General features: G+C 37.4%; 4 protein-coding genes across 5 annotated transcripts; all 4 read left to right on the top strand.

Annotated features, from left to right (window-relative positions):
* Positions 1–69: 69 nt before the first annotated feature.
* On the top strand, positions 70–2014 carry dnaaf19 (dynein axonemal assembly factor 19; the record flags this gene model as incomplete). Its single annotated transcript, XM_082177854.1, has 3 exons — positions 70–1122; positions 1292–1421; positions 1541–2014. Exons 1-3 carry the CDS (start codon positions 980–982, stop codon positions 2012–2014), a joined length of 747 nt encoding a protein of 248 aa, XP_082033980.1. The 5' UTR covers positions 70–979.
* A 66-nt stretch (positions 2015–2080) lies between these two features.
* LOC309504643 (Ig-like V-type domain-containing protein FAM187A) lies at positions 2081–3427 on the top strand (the record flags this gene model as incomplete). The annotated part of the gene is made up of 1 exon (XM_082177844.1): positions 2081–3427. One exon carries the CDS (start codon positions 2081–2083, stop codon positions 3353–3355), a length of 1275 nt encoding a protein of 424 aa, XP_082033970.1. The 3' UTR covers positions 3356–3427.
* Positions 3428–4125: 698 nt separating this feature from the next.
* On the top strand, positions 4126–16259 carry abi3a (ABI family, member 3a). The gene is made up of 9 exons (XM_082177824.1): positions 4126–4507; positions 5508–5678; positions 8061–8240; positions 10115–10173; positions 11155–11250; positions 11345–11643; positions 12115–12234; positions 13774–13890; positions 15270–16259. The coding sequence occupies exons 1-9, from the start codon at positions 4376–4378 to the stop codon at positions 15431–15433; spliced, it is 1338 nt and encodes a 445-aa protein (XP_082033950.1). The 5' UTR covers positions 4126–4375; the 3' UTR covers positions 15434–16259.
* A 380-nt stretch (positions 16260–16639) lies between these two features.
* LOC309504661 (uncharacterized protein) lies at positions 16640–19455 on the top strand. 2 transcript variants are annotated; one of them, XM_082177878.1, is made up of 4 exons: positions 16640–16915; positions 18078–18142; positions 18615–18852; positions 18943–19455. In XM_082177878.1, the coding sequence occupies exons 2-4, from the start codon at positions 18111–18113 to the stop codon at positions 19024–19026; spliced, it is 354 nt and encodes a 117-aa protein (XP_082034004.1). In that variant the 5' UTR covers positions 16640–16915; positions 18078–18110; the 3' UTR covers positions 19027–19455. The 2 variants fall into 2 exon arrangements, with proteins under 2 accessions (XP_082034004.1, XP_082034005.1); XM_082177879.1 differs by lacking the exon at positions 16640–16915 and having other exon boundaries at positions 16934–18142.
* The last annotated feature ends 5029 nt before the right edge of the window (positions 19456–24484 follow it).

Here is a 24484-nt window from a genome sequence, read left to right on the forward strand (position 1 = left end):
GATTGAATTTGTGATGGCATTTTATAAGCCTTTTAATGCAAAAAAGACTTTGTTGGGCATTAAGTTTTGACTTCACTACATGTGGTAAATGCAGTTGAATGGGAAATATTGAATCTTGAGGATTGACATTTAATTGTTTCACAGACAAGGCTTAAATCCAGTCCTAAGCTAAAATGCATGTTTTAACTGAAAGCAACTTGCCCTGACACATCTTAATGTCTCTGCCATTGTTTTGCCATGAGATGCACACCAGTAATGTTTTTTCTAAGACATGTTTAAAAAGAAAAGCTACTTAAATATCCTTATTGATCAAAGGCCTAGTCCTGGCATTAATCTGTCTGTGAAACAAGGCCTAAAGCTAGATTTCTAAGTAGTGCATTAACTTTGATAAAGAACCTAAAGGATGTGTTTTTAATAGATAATTAGCAGAAATAAGTTGGTCAAATTATTTTTTTATATACAGTATCACAGAGTACATCCATCCTATTTCAGTAAACATTTTAGTGTATCTTAAGGGACAATACTATAGAAATGGAACTTGGATATATTTTAAGAGTAGTCAATGTGCTCCTTGTATAGCAGTATATTTACTGTCCTCTGAAAATAATTCATCATACAGCCATTATTGTCAAAATAGCTAGCAACAAAAGTGAGTACAAATTGTGAAGTTGAACATGTGGAATTGTGGTAATTTACACATTGTCAATCTATCCAATTTGTTTTCAATAAAACTTGCTAATCCGACAATCAAACTTTCCTGCCAGTTCCGAAGTTCCAGTGCGACAGTGACAGTTGCGTTGTTGTCATGGAGACCAGTTTGTTGTGGAGGCGTGAGCTAGCAAGTTAGCTGTACTCATTTTCGGCTAACCGAAGTTGCTGGATTTCTGACTTTAGAGGTAAATAAAATGATCAGTTCCTTCTAAAAGTAAATTGAGTGACTTCTTACGGGGATATTTTTCGGTAAGCAGTAAGAGCAGGTATGGAGAAATCTGATGTGATAAATTTCAGCTCTCTTGAAAAAGAGCTACAAGCGGCGCTGGAAGCGGACAGGAAATATCAGAGGGAAAATGATGCCAAATTTCGTGCTTTGAACCAAAATGTCGCCAGCTATGAAGAATTCAGGTGCGTTGCTCACTGTGTAATTCACATTAGTTCCCAAAACGATTAGGCCTAACGTTACTAACTCTGACACTTTAATTATCTTTACCGTGTAGCTAACGTTACTGCATGTGTCTGTCTCTCTTGTAACCGTTTTTATATTTTAATTGGAAGGTTTTATTTTTGATTTCAGGGACATAGTACTTGCATCTCACTTAAAGCCTCTTGATAGAAAGGACATCTCTGGTGCACCCCGAAAACAGCCGTGGAATACAATTGCTTTTGGGACAAAGCATGAAAGTGCTTCAACTGAAGAGGTCCAGGTGAGCCTTTGACCTAGTATATGTTCTCTTGCACATGAATAAATGTATCATCTGGATGCTAGATCTCACCAAAGATCATCCCTCTTGACTGACTATGACTAACTTTATTCTGTTTTTAGCCGCAGTTATCTGAGATCCAGCCAAGAAACTCATCAGAATTCATCCGTGGCTGGCGCAAGTTTGCAGGGAGCTCATTTGAAAAGTACAGTCTGCTTGTGAGTCTGGGAGGCAAGGCTCTGCAGGAAATCTTCAGCACTGAGGTTGGCTTTGGTCTTCTAGGCGAGTTCTTTCTGATTCTGTCACAGTGTCTTAAGTCAGGAGATGAGGAAAAAGTGATTGGAGTGCTGGACGGCCTTTCCAGAACTGGTCGTTTTGGCCTCAACCAGACTCTTCTTAGTAAGGCAGAACAAAAAGCCTGTGAGGAGCTTTTCCACAAGCTACAAGTTGCAGGAGGAGAATATCATACTTCTAAAGATGATTCTTCTGACACTTCAGTGGTTTGTGAGGCCAGTCTGACACATGTGGAGGCCGATGAGACTGACATTACAATAAAACTTAAAGGGTTAATGGGGAAATATGGTATACAAAAATAGTTTATATTGAAAACTCCATTGTTTTTTTTTTTATTGTTTTTTTTTTTTCTTTACACCAGTGGAAATATGTTAAAAGAAGTGTTGGCCATTTGTTTTTGGGCCATCTGCCCATTGTTACTTTCAGCCTATGAGGCTCCTGAGGATAAGAAGGACATTTTTGCCAGCAGGGCCTGTCCTGCATTTCTTGTCTTTGACACTGCAGCCTTCATAGCCGATATGACCATTGAACTTCCTTGTCACTGCAAACCAGAGGAGACTCATTCAGTGGTATGGTACTATCAAAAAAAAATAGGCTCCATGAACACCAAGGTCCTCACAGACTTTGAAGGCACTACGGTGGTGGAATCATCCAAAGTTGGCAGAGGGTCTGATCTGCACAGTCGCTTTTCCATCCGTTTGTTTAGCCTTCTGGTCTTCAGGGTCCAGAAAGCTGACTCAGGGCACTATATCTGTGGCACGGCCTCTGGTGAATTCTTCTACGGCTACGATGTTGATGTCCAGGAGGTCCATCAAGTTTTATTTCCCTTGAATGTCAAACAGAGAACTCCAGTACAAGAAGCAAAGCATTCCGTCAGAATGAAAACGGAAATGTTTCAAGTGTTCACCAGCTACTGGTCATGGTCTAAATGTGACCGCTGTGACATCCGGGGGGAGCAGACGCGTGTGGGATTGTGTTATGTCAAAAGCATTTACCTCCACATACGTTATCAGCATGAATCGGACGCAGCGGCTTCCTGTGGTTCCTCAGCCGTTCCCCAACAGTTTGGACTTTCAGGCAGTAGCTACGGAGCCGAGCTTGAGGTGAGGAACTGTCACACCATCTGTCCTCCGAAACCTACAACATCTCCAGAGAGACGAGCTCTGCTGAAGTTCCTCCAGGATGATGATCAAGCTTCTTCGGGTGTCACCATCCACTACCACAACCACCCCACAGGCTCTGATCTGGTCTTGACCTGTCCTGGCGCCAAACCCCAGGATGCTGTGGCCTGGGATAAAGGCACAGCACCTCTTTACCGCTCTCAGTATATGGAGGGTTTGAATAAGACTTCTCGCATCTTCATTGACACCGGTAACCACCTACACTTCAGGCCCGTGCGGCTGAAAGATAAAGGCTCCTATTTCTGCTGGCTCCAAGGAGAGCTGGCTGCACAGATCAGACTGGGGGTGTATCTCCGCTTGGGACGTTTGCGTCAAATCTCTGACCCCGAGTCTGTCTATGCACTACAACTTATACTTGCTTGCTACACTGGCATTACAGCTATGTTTCTCTTCACTGTCTTAGTCAGATTTATTTGGCAGATAAGCAAGGAAGATACATTTGCAGATATTAACAGAACTTGAATTTGCAGCAATGCTGATGTATGTTTACTGTGAAGTGCAATGTGAAATTTAATAAATATGCTGCTTAATGATTTTTCTGAATATGATTTTTTCAAATGTTTTTGTTCTTTAACATACTGAGATGGAGGATAACTAAATCAATATGTACTTACATTTTTTAAATGACCTATTATTTTATTCTCAGACATGATACAGAAATGTAGAAAAAAAAATTTATTAAACAAATGAATTCACATGACTTTTCCAGTCATTTGTGATTTACTGGGTAAGAAAAAATATATATATATACTCACAGTTTCTACACAATAAATATTTTAAAGATCAGCATAGGAAAAAGAATATTATTAGTAATTCACATTACTTTTCTACTGTTTTACATGATTAAAAAGTGCTAGGCCTATACATGGTTAATGTCACTGTCACAAATGTTCTAATGATTTGTGCCCTAGAAATGCAAGTAATTCATTTTACAATATAAGTTTTTTTTATTATCATTATGTAAAGGTTTCTTTTATTTTCTGGTTTAAATAAACCGTGGGGCTATGACCAAATTTGACCAAACTAATTTTGGGTTTCATGACCCTTTAAGCCTTGTCTGTGAAACCGGGGTTTAGATTTTCAGTGCTGTCTATTCTTCTCATAGTTCACTTTTATAGACACATGGTAGCAATCGATACAATCGCTAGAGGGCGTGTTTTCACCATGAAAGTAGCAGTAATAAAACCTCAGTATTAGTATGTGTAGTATTCTTTTATGTTTCTTGAGCTAGTCACTTTAGCTGCTAAATTATTGCTTGCTGTTTTAAATGTAAATGGGGTTTAAATATAAAATGGCATTCAAAGCTCCTCGTTTCCACATGCTTGCACACCCCATGAGCAGATATGTGCTTGCAGCATCAAAGGAGAACTGATGACAGAGGAAGGCAGTGGCGGATGGGGTCTGACTGACAGATATCAGTAGTCTGCTGTCGCACGGAGGTTTCCGGAGTTGTTCTTCAACGGTCTATCATTCCTCCGCGCAATGAAGGATCAAAACTACGGCGAAGAAGTTACAAAAATACTTGAGGATGCCCCCTCTGCTCGCAAAGCACTTTTAGACAACTACAACAATTTACACGAAGTAGCGAAGTATTGCGAGAGCAACTACCTGCAGGTAAGATGCTGACACGCGCTCGAGCAGCGTAACGTAACACATATTCAGTCTGAGACTGTTAAAAATGACGAGACGTGTCATTTACAAAACAACAACTTAACTTAATTGAATTCATGTAATTAAACATATTAATAACATAATTAAGTGACGTCATTATAAATGTAAGGGTTTTCCATTGTTTTTCTGTGTAAAACGCGCTTACAGAGAGCGTTGCGCTCGGATCTCGCTCGCGTCTTTTGCAGCGTCTCGCGCATGACAATGTGTTCTTAAAACGTGGCGTTCAAGTTGATAGAAATTCAACTTTAAAAACGCGTGACAATATCTTGCGCCCTTTCACAATTCCTCTGCCTGATCAAATTGTATAGTATTTATTTTACTGAGTGTTTGGAGTCCCTCAGTAGGCTATACTGACTTTCCCACCAACTGATAACCGATTGCAGCAGATTAAATCTGAGGAACTTTTACCTGCTTATACTCGTATTTAAAAGGTTGCTCAATATAAATGTGAATGCTCTTGTAATTCAGGCAGGAAGGATACAAAGTGAGAAGATGAAGCAAGTATGTCTTCTTCCTTGCAGTAGAGACAAAATCTGACTCCCCACAAAGAGTAAAACTTGTAATCACCTGTCAGCGGTCTCAGAGACGGAAATTGCTTAGTAAACTAATGTCTAAAAATCTAAAAATTCAAAAATGTTTGTGTGAGTTGTAGGATTAAGCCTTAAAGTATAACTTATATAATTGGCACATTATAAACACAATAGAAGTCAGTGGAAAGAAGAACAGAAAATGAAAGTAGCCTAACTCCATTTGGCTACAAACGCACTTGTATACAAAAAAGTTCAGATGTTCCGTTTTTTTTTGCGACAGGATGTAAAATGAGATCATGGAGGCTATTGCATGCAACACAATGACAGCTAGTAATAAAGTACATTAAGACGAAGTAAAATGAACCTGTTTGAAGCGTGTCATGTCTGTTTAACGGATGTTTCTACCTCTGCAGTCTGGAAATGACACCAGCAAAGCTCTGGAGGAGACCAAGGCCTTCACTGCTCAGTCTTTGGCTAGTGTGGCCTATCAGATCAGCTCTCTGGCCACCAATGTGCTCAAGCTTCTGGATGCACAGACCCTTCAGCTCCGCAAGATAGAGTCCTCCGTCAACCAGATCGGACAGGTATCAGCCCCTTCCTCTCTTTCTTTTAGGGAGACTGGAATATACAGTCAAATATTTTGAGATACTTCAGAACATGTTTGTTATTTTGATCATATGATCACGATACAGTCATTATTATCAGTGTAAAGCAGTTAAGTCCTATCAGGCTGACTCTATGAACTGTCGGCTCCACAATGTCGATTTTCATTTCTTAAAAAAAAATGGAAGTTGTGCATGTGCTGGTTCCTTACTTCCCTTAGTAATTATATATGGGTACAAGGTTTGGTCTCTAAACTATGATAATGATCAGTTCAATACAAGATTTGCAAAACATCAATACCTATTTGTTTCCCAATATTTCTCTAAACATCAGTATGTCAAAACAATTACCTCTGTACATCAACTCATACATCACCACAACATTTTTATCGCATCCACAGAATTCTTATTGGCATTCATAAATATTGTCATTTTAATCTATTCCATCATAGTACATAAAATGAAAAATAAAAATATAAAAGTTAAATAAATGTTTTTGTTTGTTCCTGGAAAAACCCTATATGCTGTAGTTATGATAACATTTATGGGTAATTTATATAGAAAATGATATGTTTTATTAAAAACTATATTTACAGCATTTGTATTAATTTCTTTACATTTACATTACTTATATTCAGTTTCAAATGGCAATTTTTCATCATGTTTTCAATCTCAATTTAAATTCAGTAATTGAATTGAATTCAAAAAGCACTCTCAATAAAATTCAGTGATACACAATCCTGCTGATAAGACTTTTAAACGATTATGATTGTTATAGCCTTGAATTTTGTCATACATTTGAACTGAACATGAATCTGTGAAAGGTTTCAAAAAGGTTTATCTGTTATTACTGCTTGGCAAACATGGTAATAACATGCTTGATTGCAAAACCGCTCTTGGTCTCTTGCTGAAGGAGGATTTCCTACTGTAAAGTGCTGAGGGCTGTTGTAGAAATGTCCCAAAGCTCAGTGTAGGTAGTCACTGTTTGGGGCCCCCTGTCACCCGGGTGATAATACTCCATGCCACCAGGGCCCCCCTTGCCCCTCGGTTCCCTTGGCTCCTCTCACTGCGGCACAGCAGCATTCCAGTGCGCTCCGTGCCCAGCCTGCCTAACCAGGTCACCTGAGGCAGGGCTGAGAGGGGGTGAGCCAGATCCCAGACTTGGAATGAAAGGGCCACTGTTCTCTCGCTCAGAAGCAAAGTTTGAACGCTGATTGATGTTCTCTATTGTCTGCCCTGTGCCCAAGAAGAGCTGTAACAAGCAGGCCTGGAGTAATACTGATCCTTCTCACCCTATCTGAGTGCCCACAGAGGAAAGCCAGATAGGAATATTTCAGGAAGAATCTAATGTCTTAGCGAGACTTCCAGTTCCTCCTACATCACAGACTAAACCTTTACTGAGGGGATTGAGTGCGTTGGAACAGCCTAAACAGCAATAAGATTTAGGCTGTGGTGGATGGAAATACCATTAGATTATGCTTACGGTTATATTTTTAATATAGTCCTGTTGACAGTGTTATTTTAGTATTGTTTGTGTACTATTTTAATATTTATTACTATTTTGAATAAGCTTTTATAATTTCCAGTAGTTATGTTATGATCTTTTGTCATTTTTTATTCGTTTTTTATTTTATTTCTGTTTTAGTAATTTTAGCACTTTAGTTCAACTTATGTTATTTCAGTTAGCTACCAAGGCAACATTACTAATTTTTCATTAGATTTTTCATCTAATATCTATATTTAATTTTTATTTCAGCTTTATTTCAATGAAACATTTTTTTTAAGGGTTTTAGTGGTTTAGATAATAATGCCCGTAGAATGGGCAGATGTAACATTAATAGCTAATTGCTTTGTGAACTAATTCATGATTAAGAAAATTAGTTAAGAAAATTGGTTACACTTTATTTTAAGGTGTCATTACAGTGTATTTATATATTTAGGTACTGAGTAATATTAATTAACAACATGTACTTACCAAAAGGTTAAGATAGGATTAGGGTTTGTAATAATTACTGGTATTATTATAGCAACTAAATGTAATATTATGTAAAAAGGACACTGTTAAATAAAGTGTTACCAAAATATAAAATGTAATATTAGTTAATAAATTAATAAAAAATAAATGGGTTACATAGTGTTTTAAAAAATATTTTTCATGTTTAATATTAATCATTAAGTGTATCAGCAACAGCAACAACAAAATCTGACTGCAGAATGCAGCGATAACCAATCAGAATCAAGATTTCCAGGGTGCGGTTTAATGAGTGATATTATAGCATGTCGATTGTGAAGATTTCTACCAAAACGTTGTTTTAGAGGAGAATTCCAGGTGTGACTTTTCCCAATCTCTCTGCTTGTATACAGACAGTGGACATGCACAGGGAGAAGGTGGCCCGCAGAGAGATTGGCGCTTTCACAGTTGCCAAGAGGGTTTCACGCAGTCATAAGATTGTCCCCCCTGCAAAAAATAAAGAAGCCAAGCTCAAGTACTCCCGCACACCCATCTCTTTCTCCAGCCTGGACTCTGTTGGCCATGGCGTGAAGGTGAGCACACACACAATCTCATGAAGTGAGTACAGAGCATGGTTAACCTTACCCCCCCCCATATTGTGGTGTCAGAGGTATACAGTGTGTAACAGTAAGTTAATTATCAAGACAACCAACCAGAATCTGCCTTAGTTCTTAAATATCCATGTGCCTTGAACAGTTTCAGTGTTTGAGGGGAAACAATGATGTAATGTAAAAGGAAATATATTAAGTGGAAGGGAAAATACATGTTGCGTGCTGTGCAAATAACAATATTAACCCAGGGTTTACAATTGTACAGTGTGGAACACTTGTCTATTCAGTATTATTTTCTAACCTAGGGTAAAGTATAAATAGTGTGACACATGGAACAACATAAGCCAGGATTACATTTACCAAGTGTTACAATGATTAATGGTGTCAAGAATCTTTAAGATAAAACATTTAGCTGTTTCAGCATGGAACTTTTAATTTCTTCCCTTCATAACAGTTCGAAATAAAAATAAAAATGGTAAAAAAATAGAGGATCTCTTCGTGTCACACATTTGACCACATCCTGTTATAAAGCAGTTAGTCTGACCAATTAACAGTGCACACAAACTCAGAGCAAAGGCACATTCAGATTACTCTCTTTTCCTACCTCCTCTACACTCCTCTTTCCCTCAAAAACAAACACACATTTGGCTACCAGCCACTAAGCAGCGTGGGAAAAGCAGCTACAGTCTTTACTTGGTGCTACTCATGCTAAGCTAGCTCATTGATACCCCGCTAGGTCTGTAATAGCATTTAGCAGACTTTCATAGGAGTCCACTTGCCACAGAAGACTGGTGAAGCACATCCATATTTAGAAAGTATCAAGTTAGCACACACACACACCAAGTCTTACACTGTGCATATACTCATAAGCACAAACACATATTTGTATACTTGCAGAAGGTAGTTTTTCATTTGAGATGTTATTGTTTTAATCATACATTTATTATAAGCACTAAGTTTGGGATCAGTACGTTGTTGTTGTTTTTCAGCAAGGGTGCATTTAATTATGGTGTATCATGGTTTCCACAAAAATATTAAGCAGCACAACTGTTTTCAATATTGATAATAAAAGAAATGTTTCTTGAGCAGCAAATCATCATATTATTATGATTTCTGAAGGATCATGTGACTATGAAGACTGGAGTAACAATACAGAAAATTCAGCTTTGACATCACTGGAATAAAATACGTTTCAAAATAGAATAAATTAGAAAACAGTGATTTGAAATTGTAATAATAATTCACAATATTACTGATCAAATCAATTAAGCCTTGGTGACCAGAAGAGACTTATAAAAATAAAAAAATAATAAAAATAAATCTTCCTGACCCTAATTTTTGAACATTAGTATAAATAAATGAGTTCAGATGCAAAAGCCTCTAAATGCCATCTGAAATTTTCTTCTAGAATGATAATTTATATCAAGCTCGTATATTTAAGTTCAGTAATTTCACTTAAATGACAATTAATATAGGTAATTTTCATTGCCATTTAAGTGAAATTACTGAACTTTAATATACAAGCTTGATAAAAATTATCATTCTAGACGAAAATTTCAGATGGCACTTGAAGGCTTTTGCATCTGAACTCTTCAAATATAATTATATTTATTTACCTCATATTTCACCTGTAAAGCTGAAGTGTGTGAGGTCTATGCTACTAGCATCATCAAAAAGAATTACAGAAATATGAAATGTTTTCACACTGGTTTCCCTAAAGTCCCCTATTGGAATATTAAGGGAAACAGATAACGCTAATAGAAAGGAGTCAGGGTGGTCAGGTAGATTGTTTTTGTTTTGATATTATAATTCAGTTCAATCTACAAATTGCTAATCATCAGATTTGTTGTTTTCAGGATTCTGGCCAGCCACAGTTAAAAACAGCTACGATGACACGGAGCGCCAGCACGCTGAGGTACATCTGTTTGACATGTTAGGGCCTGTTCACACAGGGCGAGTGTGATTTTAGTCTAAATACTGTTATAGAATTTATTTATATTTTGAATTTGCTTTTATTTGAATATTTTCATTTTAATTGCAGTTTAAGTGCAAGTGTGTTATGTGGATTTGTAATTTTTAGGATTTAAAAAAATATATTTCTATTTCTATTTAACTTTAATTTATTTTTATTTCAGTTTTAGTAATTTTAGTACTTCAGCTTATTTTAATTTAGTTAGTTTCCAGGTAAAACTTTTCTCATTTTCATTTTTTAAGTTTTTCATCCAAGATTTGTATTTTATTTCAGCTTTATTTCAGTTAATGAAAACCATTCTTAATAACAAGAATTACAGAATGTGCTTTAAGGGATTCTGTGACCATTACAAAGTATCAGGCTATTATTTTTAGCATCTTGTGCCATGAGTGCTGTGATGCTGTTTAATTTTAAAAACATTTCTCGAGGAATTTTCATTCTGTTAAGCAGTATCTATCCTGTGTGAGAATGCCGTTTACATTTATTCATTCTCTGCTTGATCTCCTGACATGCCCACATGACCACAGCCACCCTAATACAAACTATCATGCTAGTCATCACATCTCCTTTTATTCTGGTTTAGATTCTCCACGAAAATGTCTCTGTTGTTCATAAAAAAGAAAATTTGGATGAAATCAGATATACTCATACTAACCCCTCATTCTCAGGCCTCTGTTCCTCTTCTTTCTCAGTTAGAGGGCCTTTCTCCAGGAAGTGATTTTAGTTTTGTTCTACCCACTTCCCCTCTTTGCACTGCCTGAAAGCAACAAGGCTTGCATTGTGGTAGCATTAGTTTCTAAGCACGAGTACATGAGACATGCACGTGTCTTTTTAGAGGCTTTCTGCATAAAATACAGAAGTACATGTCTAATATTAACTATTTGACAGCTCAGTATGTGTTTCTGTGTGTGCGTGATCATCAAGTCGAGGCAGCCGTCCTCCAGAGCCTGTCCAGTGTCCTGTGGCTCCCACTCTGTCTCATGGAGCGTCCCTCACCTCACTTAATGACAAGTCTATTGCGTAAGAGCTCATAAAGTGTTTTATCATTCCTGATTATAATCCTAACGTCACATCTGTATCAGTTTTCATAACTGGATTTCTCCCATCACCGCAGTTCGAGCTTTGGGAAAGCCGTGCCGCCCCCTGTAGTGCCCAGCTGGCCCACCAGCCCTGATGGTGACATCATCCACACGCTGCTGGATGAAGGACCACCCCCTCCACCCCCACTGATGGAGGCAGAGGGTGAAAAGGATCACGGGCAGAAGACTGATCCACCTCCACCTCCACCTCCTCCCCTTGACTGTACCGACATCCCCCCACCTCCACCCATGTCTGCTTCAGTAAATACATCTGATCCCAGCAGCCTGATAACCATACCACCACCTCCTCCACCAGCTCCACCTCTTGAAACAGGTTAGTTTGTGCTGACTGACAGATCAATCAACATGGCAGGACATTCAAAGGTTTCAGGAGGTTACGCTATATGCCATCTAGATGTGACATGATAAAGCAAGGAGCAATACATTTGTTGTCCTTACCAGCCGCTCCACATACAATACCAGTCAAAAGTTTCAGGTCGGTAGGATTTTTTGGTTTACAATAAGGTTCCATTTGTTGACGGTACTACATTAGTTAAAATGTACTAACAAGGAAAAATACCTACATATTATTAAATAAAACAAATAAAAAATTATACATTATACTTTACACACAAAAATAAATAAAAAGAAATGATGTTCTATAAGTATGCATGTGTGTAGTAAAAATACAATCCGGTCAGTAGGCATATATGGATGCTGCTGCAGTGGAGCCAGAGGAAAATAATCCAATGACAATAGTTTAAAAATAGTATAATAGAATTGAATAAAGAAATGTTTGGTCTAGTGGCCGAGGAGAATGGATTTCCTCTACCAGAAGCTCCCAGTGACATGCCTCCTCCACCAGCCCCTGATGGCCTTGACCTTCCAACCCCACCGCCTCTGCCTGATGAAGAGAACTTTGAAGGTACAAAAATGTCCAAATCAAAGCGTATGTTTGTTCAAACGTGGTATTTAGTTTTGTATGATGCTTTGTGTCTCGCTTCAAAATGCTTTGAATGATCACATGTTTGCTTTCTGTTACAGCCAGCCTTTGCTCTTAATCTTGGTGTTGCTGTTATTTGTTTCTGTGAGCTTTTATTCTCTATGCTCTTATTTTCACACTTGTCTCTCTCTTCTCACTCAGCTCCGCGTTCTCGCCGGTCACGAGTGCGACGCCATCCTCCTAGCTCTCGCTCTCTCTCTCTGAGGGTCCGCATGGGCCCCAGCGCTCGCTCGCTGTACACACGCTCGCTTTTTCTGCCCTCTGCTCAATCACGTAAGGCCCCGCTCATTCCTAAAACCTGATTCATTACTGTTCATTGGTAGTGATGTTCAAAAATGTTGATATGACATACCAAAAACATTCGACATTTCAAAGACCCTTTTAGTTAAAATCTAATCACTCTTATTATCTGGCCCTTGAAAACATCTCTAATCTGTTCATATTAGTTAAACATTTCATCGCACTTCTCTTTATGAACACCTGTCAGTCATGATACCCCCACCCCCTCCATACCCGCCTCCTCTGGCTCCGCCTGCTTCGTTCAGCCCGTTGTGCAGGATCCCTGCTCGCCTAGAGCACCTGGGTAAGTGTGGCGCATTGCTGTCTGATGCTCTTTTCTTCCTTAATATTTGCCACTTCCCTCAATCTGCTCTTCAGCGAGCCAAGCCAGCATATAATTTGACCTCGTATCACGCCATTCTGGCATGCAACAGGATCCACACTCGATCTACATCCTCAACGAAGTTAGATCTCTCTTTTGAAAACTCAAATGAGTCCGGTGATTTTAAAGGGATAGTTCAGCCAAAAAATGAACATTCTGTCATCATTTACTCACTATGTTAATCCAAGCCTGTATGATTTTTAGCTCCAAAAAGGCATGATAGAAGTAATCCATGCAATTTATGCACTATAGTGTTGTTCAAATAAAATTTAAATATTGCATGAAAAATTTGCATTTATTTTAAGTTGAAGTATTCAAATTCAAATATAAATACTTTTTTTTTTTTATTACAAAATCACAAAGTTACTAAAACTTCAAATGAAAACGGAAATGTAAAAATAAAAGATAATTCAAAGTATTAATAATAAAATAGCTATTAATAACACTGGTGCACTATATTCCAAGTTATCTGAAGCCATATGATGATTTTTATCTTTGGTGAACTATTCCTTTATATGTGAAGTGTGTAATTTGTACTGTAAACAAATGGAATTGCAAACATTATTGTTCTTTTCAAACATATGGACACCCGCAGGGATAATGCATTTTTATTATTTTTATCATGATTGATTGCCTGTGTGGTCTTCCATGTGTTTGAAGCGGAAAAAAAATATTGTTTTCACAATTTTGTTTGATGTGGCTTGTAGCGCAGAACTCACACACTTCGCTTGTGACGACAAAGGTGCATTTGCTCTAGTGTTGTCTATATGTGTTAACATTGTGTGTCGATGCACATTTAGACCTTGAGATTCCAGCACCTCCACCAGTAGATGGTTTTGACAACTATGAGGATATGCCCCCGTTACCTCCCCCTATTGATTACGACATATCTGCACCAGTCGACTATTTGGAGAAAGGTAATTTCTTTCTAATTTGAGTCAAACTATTTTTTTTAGAGAGCTAAAGAATTTGCATTGTTAATCAGTATCATAATAGCAAGACTTTGGTGTTTCATAAGTAGGTGTTTACAGTGACTGTATTGACATTTTAGGTTTCCGAGATAATTTTGTACTGACCAGTGGTGGACAGTAGCTTAATAAAAATTTTCAAGAATCTGTGCTTTATCTCTGTATTTTTTATTTTAAAGTCCCCCTGTGGTGAAAATCCAGTATTTAATGTTGTTTATATGTCTATGTGGTGCTTTTAATATGCTTTAAGACAAACTATGTGCAAATTCATAAGTCTACTCACCATTGCTGAGTATTTTTACTTTAAAACTGCAGTGAACCAAAGACAGTCTCAAAAACGCGGTTTGAAATCGTTGGTGTTTCACAAACTACCTCGTAACCATAACCAATCACATCAACTTGTGATCGTCAATGAGTGGATCTCTGAGCTGGTGCGAGTGAGTGGGGGCGGGGCCAATTTGCATATTTATAGAACTGCGTTTAAATGAGGCAAGGGTGTAGTAGAGTTACATTCCAGCTGTTTTAAGGCATGAAGAATTTTTTATCGAAACATGTCATTCCTCGTTATTTTGAACTGAAGAAATCACCCTGTGTCCGATTCGTGAACTGATTCTTTTCAATTAGCCTGTAAAATCTGTTCGCAAATCACACTGTACAATGAATTGGATTGATCCAATTGCATCAGTTCTTGAGTCAACACTTGGATGAATTCACAAATCAGACTCAAAATGTGCCGATAACGGGAGATCCTCTGGGCGTGAGTGCGCACGCGACTGATGGCTCGAAAAGTACATTTTAGGATTTATTATTGTAAATGAAAATCATATTTAGATCACAGCTGTCAGTTGTTTGTGAACTAAATCTGCTTGTAAAAGGGCGAGCTGTTTAAGCCCATTGTTTGAAATGCTTGAATGTGCACATGTCCACATTTGTGTATCACTGTGTCTGAACAGGGAAGATTTTAGGTGAACAGAACGTTAAAATAACACAAATGAAAGCCCATGCATTTCCCGATTCCATAGCAGTTTCAAATGATAGAAAACTGGCATGTTAGCATAGCTTTTTTTCTAAAAATGTTAACATGTGACGCCTGCACACACACACACACACACACACACACGTATTTTGAGTATATAAAATTGCAAAAAAAATAAACATTAATTCATTGATCTGTACTTTTTACATTTAATAATTTTACTGGAGTATTATTTTATTACAGTTTTACTCAACACCTGATTTGAGTATTTCGTCCACCACTGGTCATGACATTCAGAATGTAAGATACCTACAGGGACTGATTTTCCATCGTAACTCTTTTTCCTACCAAGTGGTGGCACTATATAGCTACGACACAGGCAACCCAGGTGACCTGGTCTTTCAGGAGGGGGACATCATCTACCTCACCAGCAGGACCGAGGATGGCTGGTGTCAGGGGGTTCTGAATGGAGTAAAGGGTTATTTTCCTGGCAACTATGTGGAGTCCACCGCTTAACTGGCCATAAGAATACAGAATGTCAGTAAAACAATTATTAGACATATAAGGCATCTTGTATTCGCATTTTATCAAGTGAAACAGTGAAACGATTGGCTGTTGAGAGCTGTTGAAATGCTTTTATGCTATGTTGAAGTTTTAGAAAATCCCTAACATGCTGACTGATGTTTCCAGCAGAGAGGAGTTTGTGTGGACATGAAAAGCCTCTCCTATTTTAAAGTGTACTTTGGTCTTTCATAAGGATGATGATAATGATAATTGATTTCTCAGGACTTTAAGTTATAATCTAAATGTACAACATATTAAGAAAAAAATGATGTACACTAGTTCACAAGGAAGTAGATAGTGGATGGTTATTTGTTAATTCTGTAAACATATTTGTTTAAATTGTGTAGAGTAAATAATGAAATAATATATTTGTGTAATATAATTTAGTCTTCTAATTGTAAACCTTTATTACTCATGATAAATTGATAACATTTTATTGATTCCCCAGCAAATGCAGTATTTCCCCCTAGTAATGATTGAAATCTGTTAATATATACAATTCAGTCACAATTTCATGATACCAAGTTAGCGTTTACAGTCCATAGAATCAATAAACTGTTAACATTGATGTCTGGGAATAAAGTTTGATTTGTTTTATGTCAATTATAACTATCCACTCCTTATACAAATATCATTTGTTTTGTTCATTCATGATGATCTGGCTCATAAGCACCAGTAGCCTTATTATTTTCATTTTTTATTCTCTTTTAGACTGTTTCACAATGTTTATTTCATGTTGATGAAAGATATTAAACTGTCCGAAGTTTGTCAATCTAAATGTGTTCCTCTTTATTTCCACATAATTTGGAGGCATTTGTAGACAGCAAATAATGTTTTGGATGCTTGTCCCAACCAGGCATCTTTACTGGATTAAATCGTAAGACTTCCTTGTTCAATCTTTGCCAGAAAGTACATGCTGCTTCACCAGTTGTGCCAAAACCAAAACAACACAAACCACACTGTAAAAAATGACCAGGTGACTTAACCTGATAATAAACTTCATGCATAACTGCAAAAAAAATAAGTTAATTGTCAAGTTCACATAACTTAATTTTTTCAATTATGCATAACGTTTTTACAGTGCAGCCTGGACTTGCAACCTGGAAATTCATGTTGATCTAAGCTTTCATTTTCAACAGGGAGAGACAATATAATGACTGTTCTTTAATGATAAATTGAGGTAAAAAGTGAAAAAGCATCTTCTAATAAACAAAAACAAATAATGAAGAACACTTGCTCTGTGATTAAAATGAAAAGACAATGTCCTGCTACAGGAAACACATGTAATAATAGGTGCTGTGTCTTTAAACACCAGACAGTCAGCATAAAAGTGTTCAAACTTCACTATCAGCACTATAAACCCTCCCTCAGATAAGACTCAGAGCAGTGCACACAGAGTCAACTGTTTTGCCGTAATCTCCTGCGTTCTTTGAGGTAAGACTTTTATTAGTTTTTCAGTCAGGTGCTTGATTTAAGAAATAAATTCACTTACTACATAAATAAAGTGTGTATGATGTTCACCTATGTTAGTAGAATATCACAGACATGTGGCTGGGCTTGTATAAATATATTGATCTGTATCCTAATGTTGAGGGGAGAAGTTTTCCACATGAGTTCAAACCTTTTTTTATATTGTCAAGTTTCTTTTATTTTGAGATTCTCTGATTCTTTTGATCGCTGGAAATGACAGGTGTTGTCTAAAACACTGCTGGCAGTCAGTGAAAAAAGGAGAAATCAACATGCTTTTATAGTGTCAGTAGAAGGGTTTCTTGATGTGTGTTGAAGGAGTGTGTGTAGCACAAAAATCTCAGGACCACAAGGATCTCTTGTGACCAGTGAGTTGGCCATTCCAGAGATAGATGACCTTGGTGGCCCTGGCTTACAGTAAATGGCAAATTATGAATGGAAATTGACAATATGTTGTGTTTAAAGTTCTTTAATTAAAAAAAACAAACTAAAATTGTACTTCAAGAAGATGTATCTGACCACACAGTTGATTTATTTTGATTTGAGCTGTGGATTATCTTTTACATCTGTCCTCAATACTGAACTAGGACATTTCCGGTTAGCAAGACATCTTGCATCATTGTCTTGACTCATTTGGTTACAAAAGTTTATTATGGTGGTTAAAGACAGTTAAATATTCACACATTCATTTTAAGACATTAAAGATCTAATAGGACCTGGAAAATTCTGTATTTTCTTAACATTTAAGTGATATAGCATCCTGTCGTATTACAAATTATATTTAGTGGAATTCCAGGATCTGAATTACAAAAGAAAAAAGTTGTTTCTAAAATAAATGAATGGTGCTAAATGGTTTTTAACTTGCTTGTTGGCATTTTGAAAGATTCATTTAAAATTGTCCAATAAAAACCCGCCTCTTAAATGTTGGATGAAAGACTGTACGATCTGAATAAATATTAAGCTCTTGCTTCTTTTTCATCCCTGTCCAGTCTGCCATAGGATAATGCCTGAGTTACAACAGTTTGCGAACCCCCCCACAATGATTTAAATATCCAATGTATATGGACTATATTATTGATCACAGACTAATTAAAGCTGTCATCACCAAATGTAATTTATTTCCTTACAGAGTTGCTTCTGAATTGGCAATTCCTTCATTGCCATGGATATGAGTGATCAGTTTATAATAATAAAGTATGTATACCTGCTCTCAATGCTCTCCAAAACAGATTGCAGATTGTGATGAAACAATCTCAATCTCTCTCTCTCTCTCTCTCTCTCTCTCTCTCTCTCTCTCTCTCTCTCTCTCTCTCTCTCTGTATGTGTGTGTGTGTGTGTGTGTGTGTGTGTGTGTGTGTGTGTGTGTGTGTGTGTGTGTGTGTGTGTGTGTAGTATCTTTCTTCTGACTTCAATCTTATATTTTTTCACTTTTTGGAGATTCGTGAAAACGCATTAGCAGATTTTTTTTTAATCTCATTTGGAGATTTTAAAACTATAATAATATTTATTATGTACCTGTAGCTTATCAAAGTTTACTATTGTTTACTTCCTCATTCCGGAAATGTGAAAATGGTCCATTCAGTTTTCTATAATATGTTCTTTATCATCACCAATATGACATCAGCACACATGCTCACTCTCACTCATGCTGTCGTTGTTGTTTCAGGATCTTCGCACCTATCATAACCTTTGCTTTTTTGACAATCTGCTGTACTGGGTTCTGTAAAATGTTCCAGCGGGCCCGTAAGGAGCGCATGGAGCGCCTGCAGGGTCAAGCTCGAGCCGTGGATCATCCGTCTGTGTACGTCATTCCGATCCCTCTGTCCGAAGATGACCTGCACAGGCCGCCGCGCTACAGCACCGTACAGTTCTATGAGCACGAGCCCCCTCCGGCTTATCACGAGGTATCCGTGGAGATATTGTCGAATATCATTGAGTGAATCTTGTCCTGAAATGTTTTTAAAGATAACGACGATTCAACATTTATTTTGCAGTTACGTCTGAAGCCTGAAGCCTCCCCTCTTGAACCCCCTCCTGCATATTCAGAATCTGTCTCAAACTCACCCTCACATTCATGAATCATGATCTCACCACACACACTATCTCAAGCACTTGGACTGGTTAAAGGAAAAATAAGAAGCAAAGTGGGATTCTCCTGACTTTTTCCAAGGACTACTATCTACTCATGCTATATACAAAGTGAGGAAGAAAATATCACAGATGTGATAATCTGTGACTCTTTTGAGATTTTGAACATGTCATACAGGGTCATGAACTGTTTCACACAATGAGCATGGAACTTGTTTAAAAGAAAAAAAAAAAATGTATATAGGCCTATGTTTTGTTTAGTGAATATTTATAAATTTTGCACATGCTAACTAAACCTTTTTTGTTGACTTTGTGAAATAAAATGTGTTAATTTATAATAAATGCTATGTATGGTTGACTTGCTCTAAATTGTATAGCTAATGTAAAATAAAATATGAATGTTGTATTAACACACTCCACTATATGTACCTGAAAATGTTCAATGTTAACAAGAGATAAAACATTTTTATATATATAAGCCATCTTTCCTGTCTGGAAGCTCACTCTTCATGGTCCACATTCCACCTGAGCTCAAAGTCCAGCGCTGTTACAACAGAGGAAGCTCCACCTCCTGCATTCCCACTGTCATTGTCCTCACGGTCCCACACAAACATAAGCCATAGACTATGCATAATCACCATGCAATGCTTATTACTCATAAAATTAACAACAAAATTAACCAAATGAACTACTTAAACAAATGAAATAGCTGAAATATCACATGTGGTGAATTCACAGCTTTGTATTAAAGTGCATCCACAGTTATGCACCATAGACTGTAAAAATATTGAATTGTCATGTTATAGTATAAAACCACATTGCCAGTTTCTCTCTTTGTCTGTCCATTTACTGATAGGCTACGCTATTGTGATACTGATAGGTTCATACCCTGATCTATTTCCTTATACGACCTTCTAGGCTCATATGAGCCTATCCCAGTTTATTTAGGCCAATTCACTCACCAATTCATCTAACCTGCATGTCTTTGGACTGTGGGGGGAAAACCGGAGGAAACCCACGCTGACACGGGGAGAACATGCAAACTATACACTCAGCTCTGGGGCTCGAACCGGGGACCTTCTTGAGCTTCTTAAACACTGAGCCACCGTGCTGCCCTCATACCCTGAAAGAAAGAATATCTTATGACCTAAGAAAATACATGATGATAATCAAATTGTATAATTTTAGAAGATTTCATGTTTGATTTTATAGACCTATATTTAAATTCAAGAGGCTCAAGGACTGTTTCAAAACATCCTTTTTTGTGCCATGTAATCTATGTAATTTAATGATTGTCATAATGTTATAAAAGAAGTGTCTGGGTTGTAAATGCAATGGATTTAGGGTTGCAATGGAATGTTTACTGGTTCAAAGGTCTACATAGCTAGTCCTTGTGCATCATGTCTTAAGTGAGTGGAAACAAAAACATAAAACACGCCCATGCCATAATACTATATGACTAAAATATTCTCAGAAATGACACTGTTCTGCCATAAAATGTGGAATCATGTAAGACATCCAGGAAATGACCTGCAGAAACACATAAAAAGCTAGCTTTTTTTCCCATTTGCTTGTAGTTTACCGGATAAAATAACTGTGACATTTAAGTGAATGGAGAAAGTATACTGCATTTACAAAAGGAAGAATGGATTCAGTGAGGCAATTTTATTCATGGCCTCTCTCTGTTTTCTCAGACCCATCGGGACATTAAAATTAAATGGCTGAAAACTTGACCTGCTGAAAAGAAGGACTTTCTTTAGACTGAATTATCTTTTCTTAATAAACAGTTCGATCATTTCAGCGGTTTCTGCTTTCAAATAGCATCTGCAATTCTACAGGTTACTTAAGAAGTCACCCCCCTATCGGAATAAGCTGTGTTGTCATCTCCAAACATGCGGGAAGATAAAACATTTTAGTGAGGGGAGTGTACATCACTGCTGGTAACATGTAATGAGGTGTAAACACACATAGGGCCTATCACTTGCATAAGAGAGTTTAAGCGAGAAGTGTTTTTTACACTTAGATTTCACATTCATATTGAGACCGAGCTGTGAAGAGGATTCTTTTTTTTTTTTTTTTACATTTATTTATTTTATTTATCATATTTAGTTTGATCTCTTCCCTGTGCTGATTTCATTCAGAGACGTTTTTCCATGAAAAGCACATAAAAAGCCTTCCATTCACAGCATGTTGTAATTACCGTAATTACGTAAAAACGCTTGTAAAAGCGTTAACGTGTAAACTCGGAAGAGCTCTGACCTCTGTACACCTGACCTCTGCTGATTCATTTAGTTTGATAGTGTTGCAATAGACCCGCATAATTCCGAGTCCGAGGACGTGAGCAACTCCATACGTAGAACGTCACGTGTTGTCATCTCACAATTACGGTCATTATGAAATGCCGTGAACGCAGCCAGTGGGGTCTACATTTTTATCAGTTTTTGAAACTGTTTTTGTCACATGAAAAGAGCTTTTACTGTTATAAAAATACAGATAGTGGAACTGAAGGTTTCAGAATAAACCTACAGTGAATCCAGCCAATCGTGAAACAGCTGTGTCGTCATCAGAGCTCGTGCAGCCGCTCTTGAGAAGCTGAGCCGGCTTAGTCAGCCGTCTGCTCTCGAATTTCTCTCGCGGTACTTTGATGCCATACATCACAGTGACGGGCGTCGGAATGGACAAGAAATGGACACAGCGACCCCATTGGATTCAACGGAGAAAAGTGAAGTCAATTAGAAGCACTCACTTCCTGATGGCTGACCGTACTGCGCAGACTCAAACTGAGCTTGACGACGAAGATGTGACGTGAGCAACCCGTCTGTCTTCTAGTAGCTGTGCCAAGAGAAATCTGAATCATTCCCTTCCAAAACTTGCCCATGAGTCCCATGAGCTATAGGAGCAGGAGAAACTTTTGCTAAGTATTCTGATGAATTATTTTGTCATTTTGCCTCCACGTCCCCCCGATTGCCCGCAAGCTTCTCCTCCTGTCCATACTGTAATTTATCTACTGTGCGACAGACAGTCGCGTGGTTATGACGCAATCGTTAGCCTATTTTTACAAAAACTGCTTCTACGGGGCCATAACGTAAGATACAAGGTAATGGAGCCTTTTATACATTTTTGTGTTTCTTTAGAAATAAATAATGGACAAATGGAGTCTTTAAACGCCTCAGATGTAAAGTTATTCGCTGTCAAAGTGACGCCAAAATGAATGAGAGTCAATGGAATGCTAACAGCAGGTGATGGTCTGCTAATCAATGGCGGCGCCCGGGGAAGCTTCAGTTTTTTCCGAAACATTGGCCCCCTGGCGTCGGCGCTGTCTCAAGTCGGACAAAATGTCTACCCATGCACTGCTCAAATGGTGCTCACTGCAGAGTCAAATGACGTCCAGCTCCACCTCTCATGGGTGTGTTTCCCGAAAGCATCGTTAGCCAAGTATGGTCAAGTTCCATCGTTATCAGCATAGTTCAAAGAGTCTGTGTTTCCCGAAACCTTATTTCCAACACATACTATCAAACATCATCGCAAAGTTGTGTGATCGGAACGGCAGCTCTCGACCTGTGGATAGAAGCATAGTTTTTTGTTTGCATGGCACGTGGACTTAATAAATCCTTATCTTGAGCCAAATAAGCAAGCTGACATTCAGTAGGCTATATCTTTTATTTAGAATAAATGGCGTTTACATCTTTTAGTTTGTCAAGAGATTTAAAGCACCGATCCAAAGCATGTCATCATCTAAGAATCTTAAAGCTATTAAGACAATAAACTAGTTTCAACTTTTTGTCAACTTTTTGTTCAGTCTGTTTTTTTCCCTTCTTTTTCTATGTGTATATATACAGCTATATATACAGGCTATAAACCGTGTACATATGTGATGCTTTGGTGTCTTTATTTTTTCGTTGTATGTAATTTTTACATTTTTGCTATGTAGCATATTATAATTTTAATATGCATGTGCATATACGGTGGCAGTAGTGCACAACACAACTCAATTTAAAAAGCAAACATTAGTTCACAACACGACGAAATTAATCCACAACACAACGGAAATAAGCCACAACACAACGGAAAATGTACAACACATGTTTGCTTTTTAAATTTCGTTGTGTTGTTGTGCACTACTGGGCCACCGCACTACGTGCTCTAGTGGCCTACGTCAGAACAAGCCTAATTTAGTCTGGAAATAAAGCAAAAAATAACTAAGAAAAAACGAGAATTAGTCCTCAGATGCCATGTCCGTAATATATGGCAAAACATCTAGCATTAATTCGATCTCAAACGGTTTAATTAAAAAAAAATGTTTATTATTCCACCACCACCTGCGTGACATCATTAATCAACGTGGTTGAACAACAGATTTGGGACACTACGAATTCGGAAACAGTAGTGACGAGCTAGTTGATTTCTTCAACGAAGCGTCGTACTACGGTAAGTTAAGCAGCGAGTAACGTCGTTGTACCGTAGGCTACCGCACCCGAAGACCTTTCGGCATACAGCCGCTGAAGTGATATATATTTGTGGGACAAACTCCCGTCCTCTGGTGGTGAAACTGATCAAAACAAAATCATGAGAAAATTAGACAATTTAGGGCTGGAAAATGTGATTGTGATAAATAAATAAAAAATATGAGCTGACCTGAATTTAAGTCAGTTCACTATGTCTCACTTGCAGACAGAAAAACACAATGCATTAACTCTATCACAGACAATAGGAGTTATTCCCACATTTACGTCAGGATAATTCTGAAATTTCTTACTCAAAAATCCCTTCATATCCTCCAAAAGTTTTTGGAATTTAGTTTTTTTTTCCATGTCATCACACTGTTTAGAGCACAATAAACAAATGGTAAAAAAAATATTTTATTAATACGTTATGCTATGTCCTCTGTGGACACCAGGACTAAGTTGTTTAAAAAATAAAATGACATGAAATTATATGTATAGGCAAAAACAATGGGATTTTTTTTTTTTTATCACCAAAAAATGTTGGGGTTTCAGGATTTTTTCAACCAAAATTTGTATAAAGATTATTCTCAACTATGTTATGAAAGATATAACTGAATGAATTGATACACCATTTTACTTTATGCAATATGTGGGTAAAATGGCCATAAATTAATATTCCCATTCAATGCAATGTATCTATACACTGTATCTAATTTGCACCTTAATGTGTTCTTGGAGCAAAAATGTATGAAAAAAGAAGTGTAATAATTGGAGTAATAATTGGCAACATTTTAATAATAATATCTAATATTTCATAGGAATATTGATGTATAATTTATTTCCATATTCACTTCTTGTGTCTCCCAAAATGCCTGATAAACATGATTTAAGTCCTGGTGTCCTCTACAGTGGACACGTTTGAAATCAACGCCCTGTTCTGTAACAGAAAGTATTTTTTTTTTATTTGAAACCCCTTAACATTTTCCTGAGATGTTGTTTTATG

This window comes from Leuciscus leuciscus (assembly GCF_965113295.1).
Source record: "Leuciscus leuciscus genome assembly, chromosome: 1".
NCBI lineage: Eukaryota > Metazoa > Chordata > Actinopteri > Cypriniformes > Leuciscidae > Leuciscus > Leuciscus leuciscus.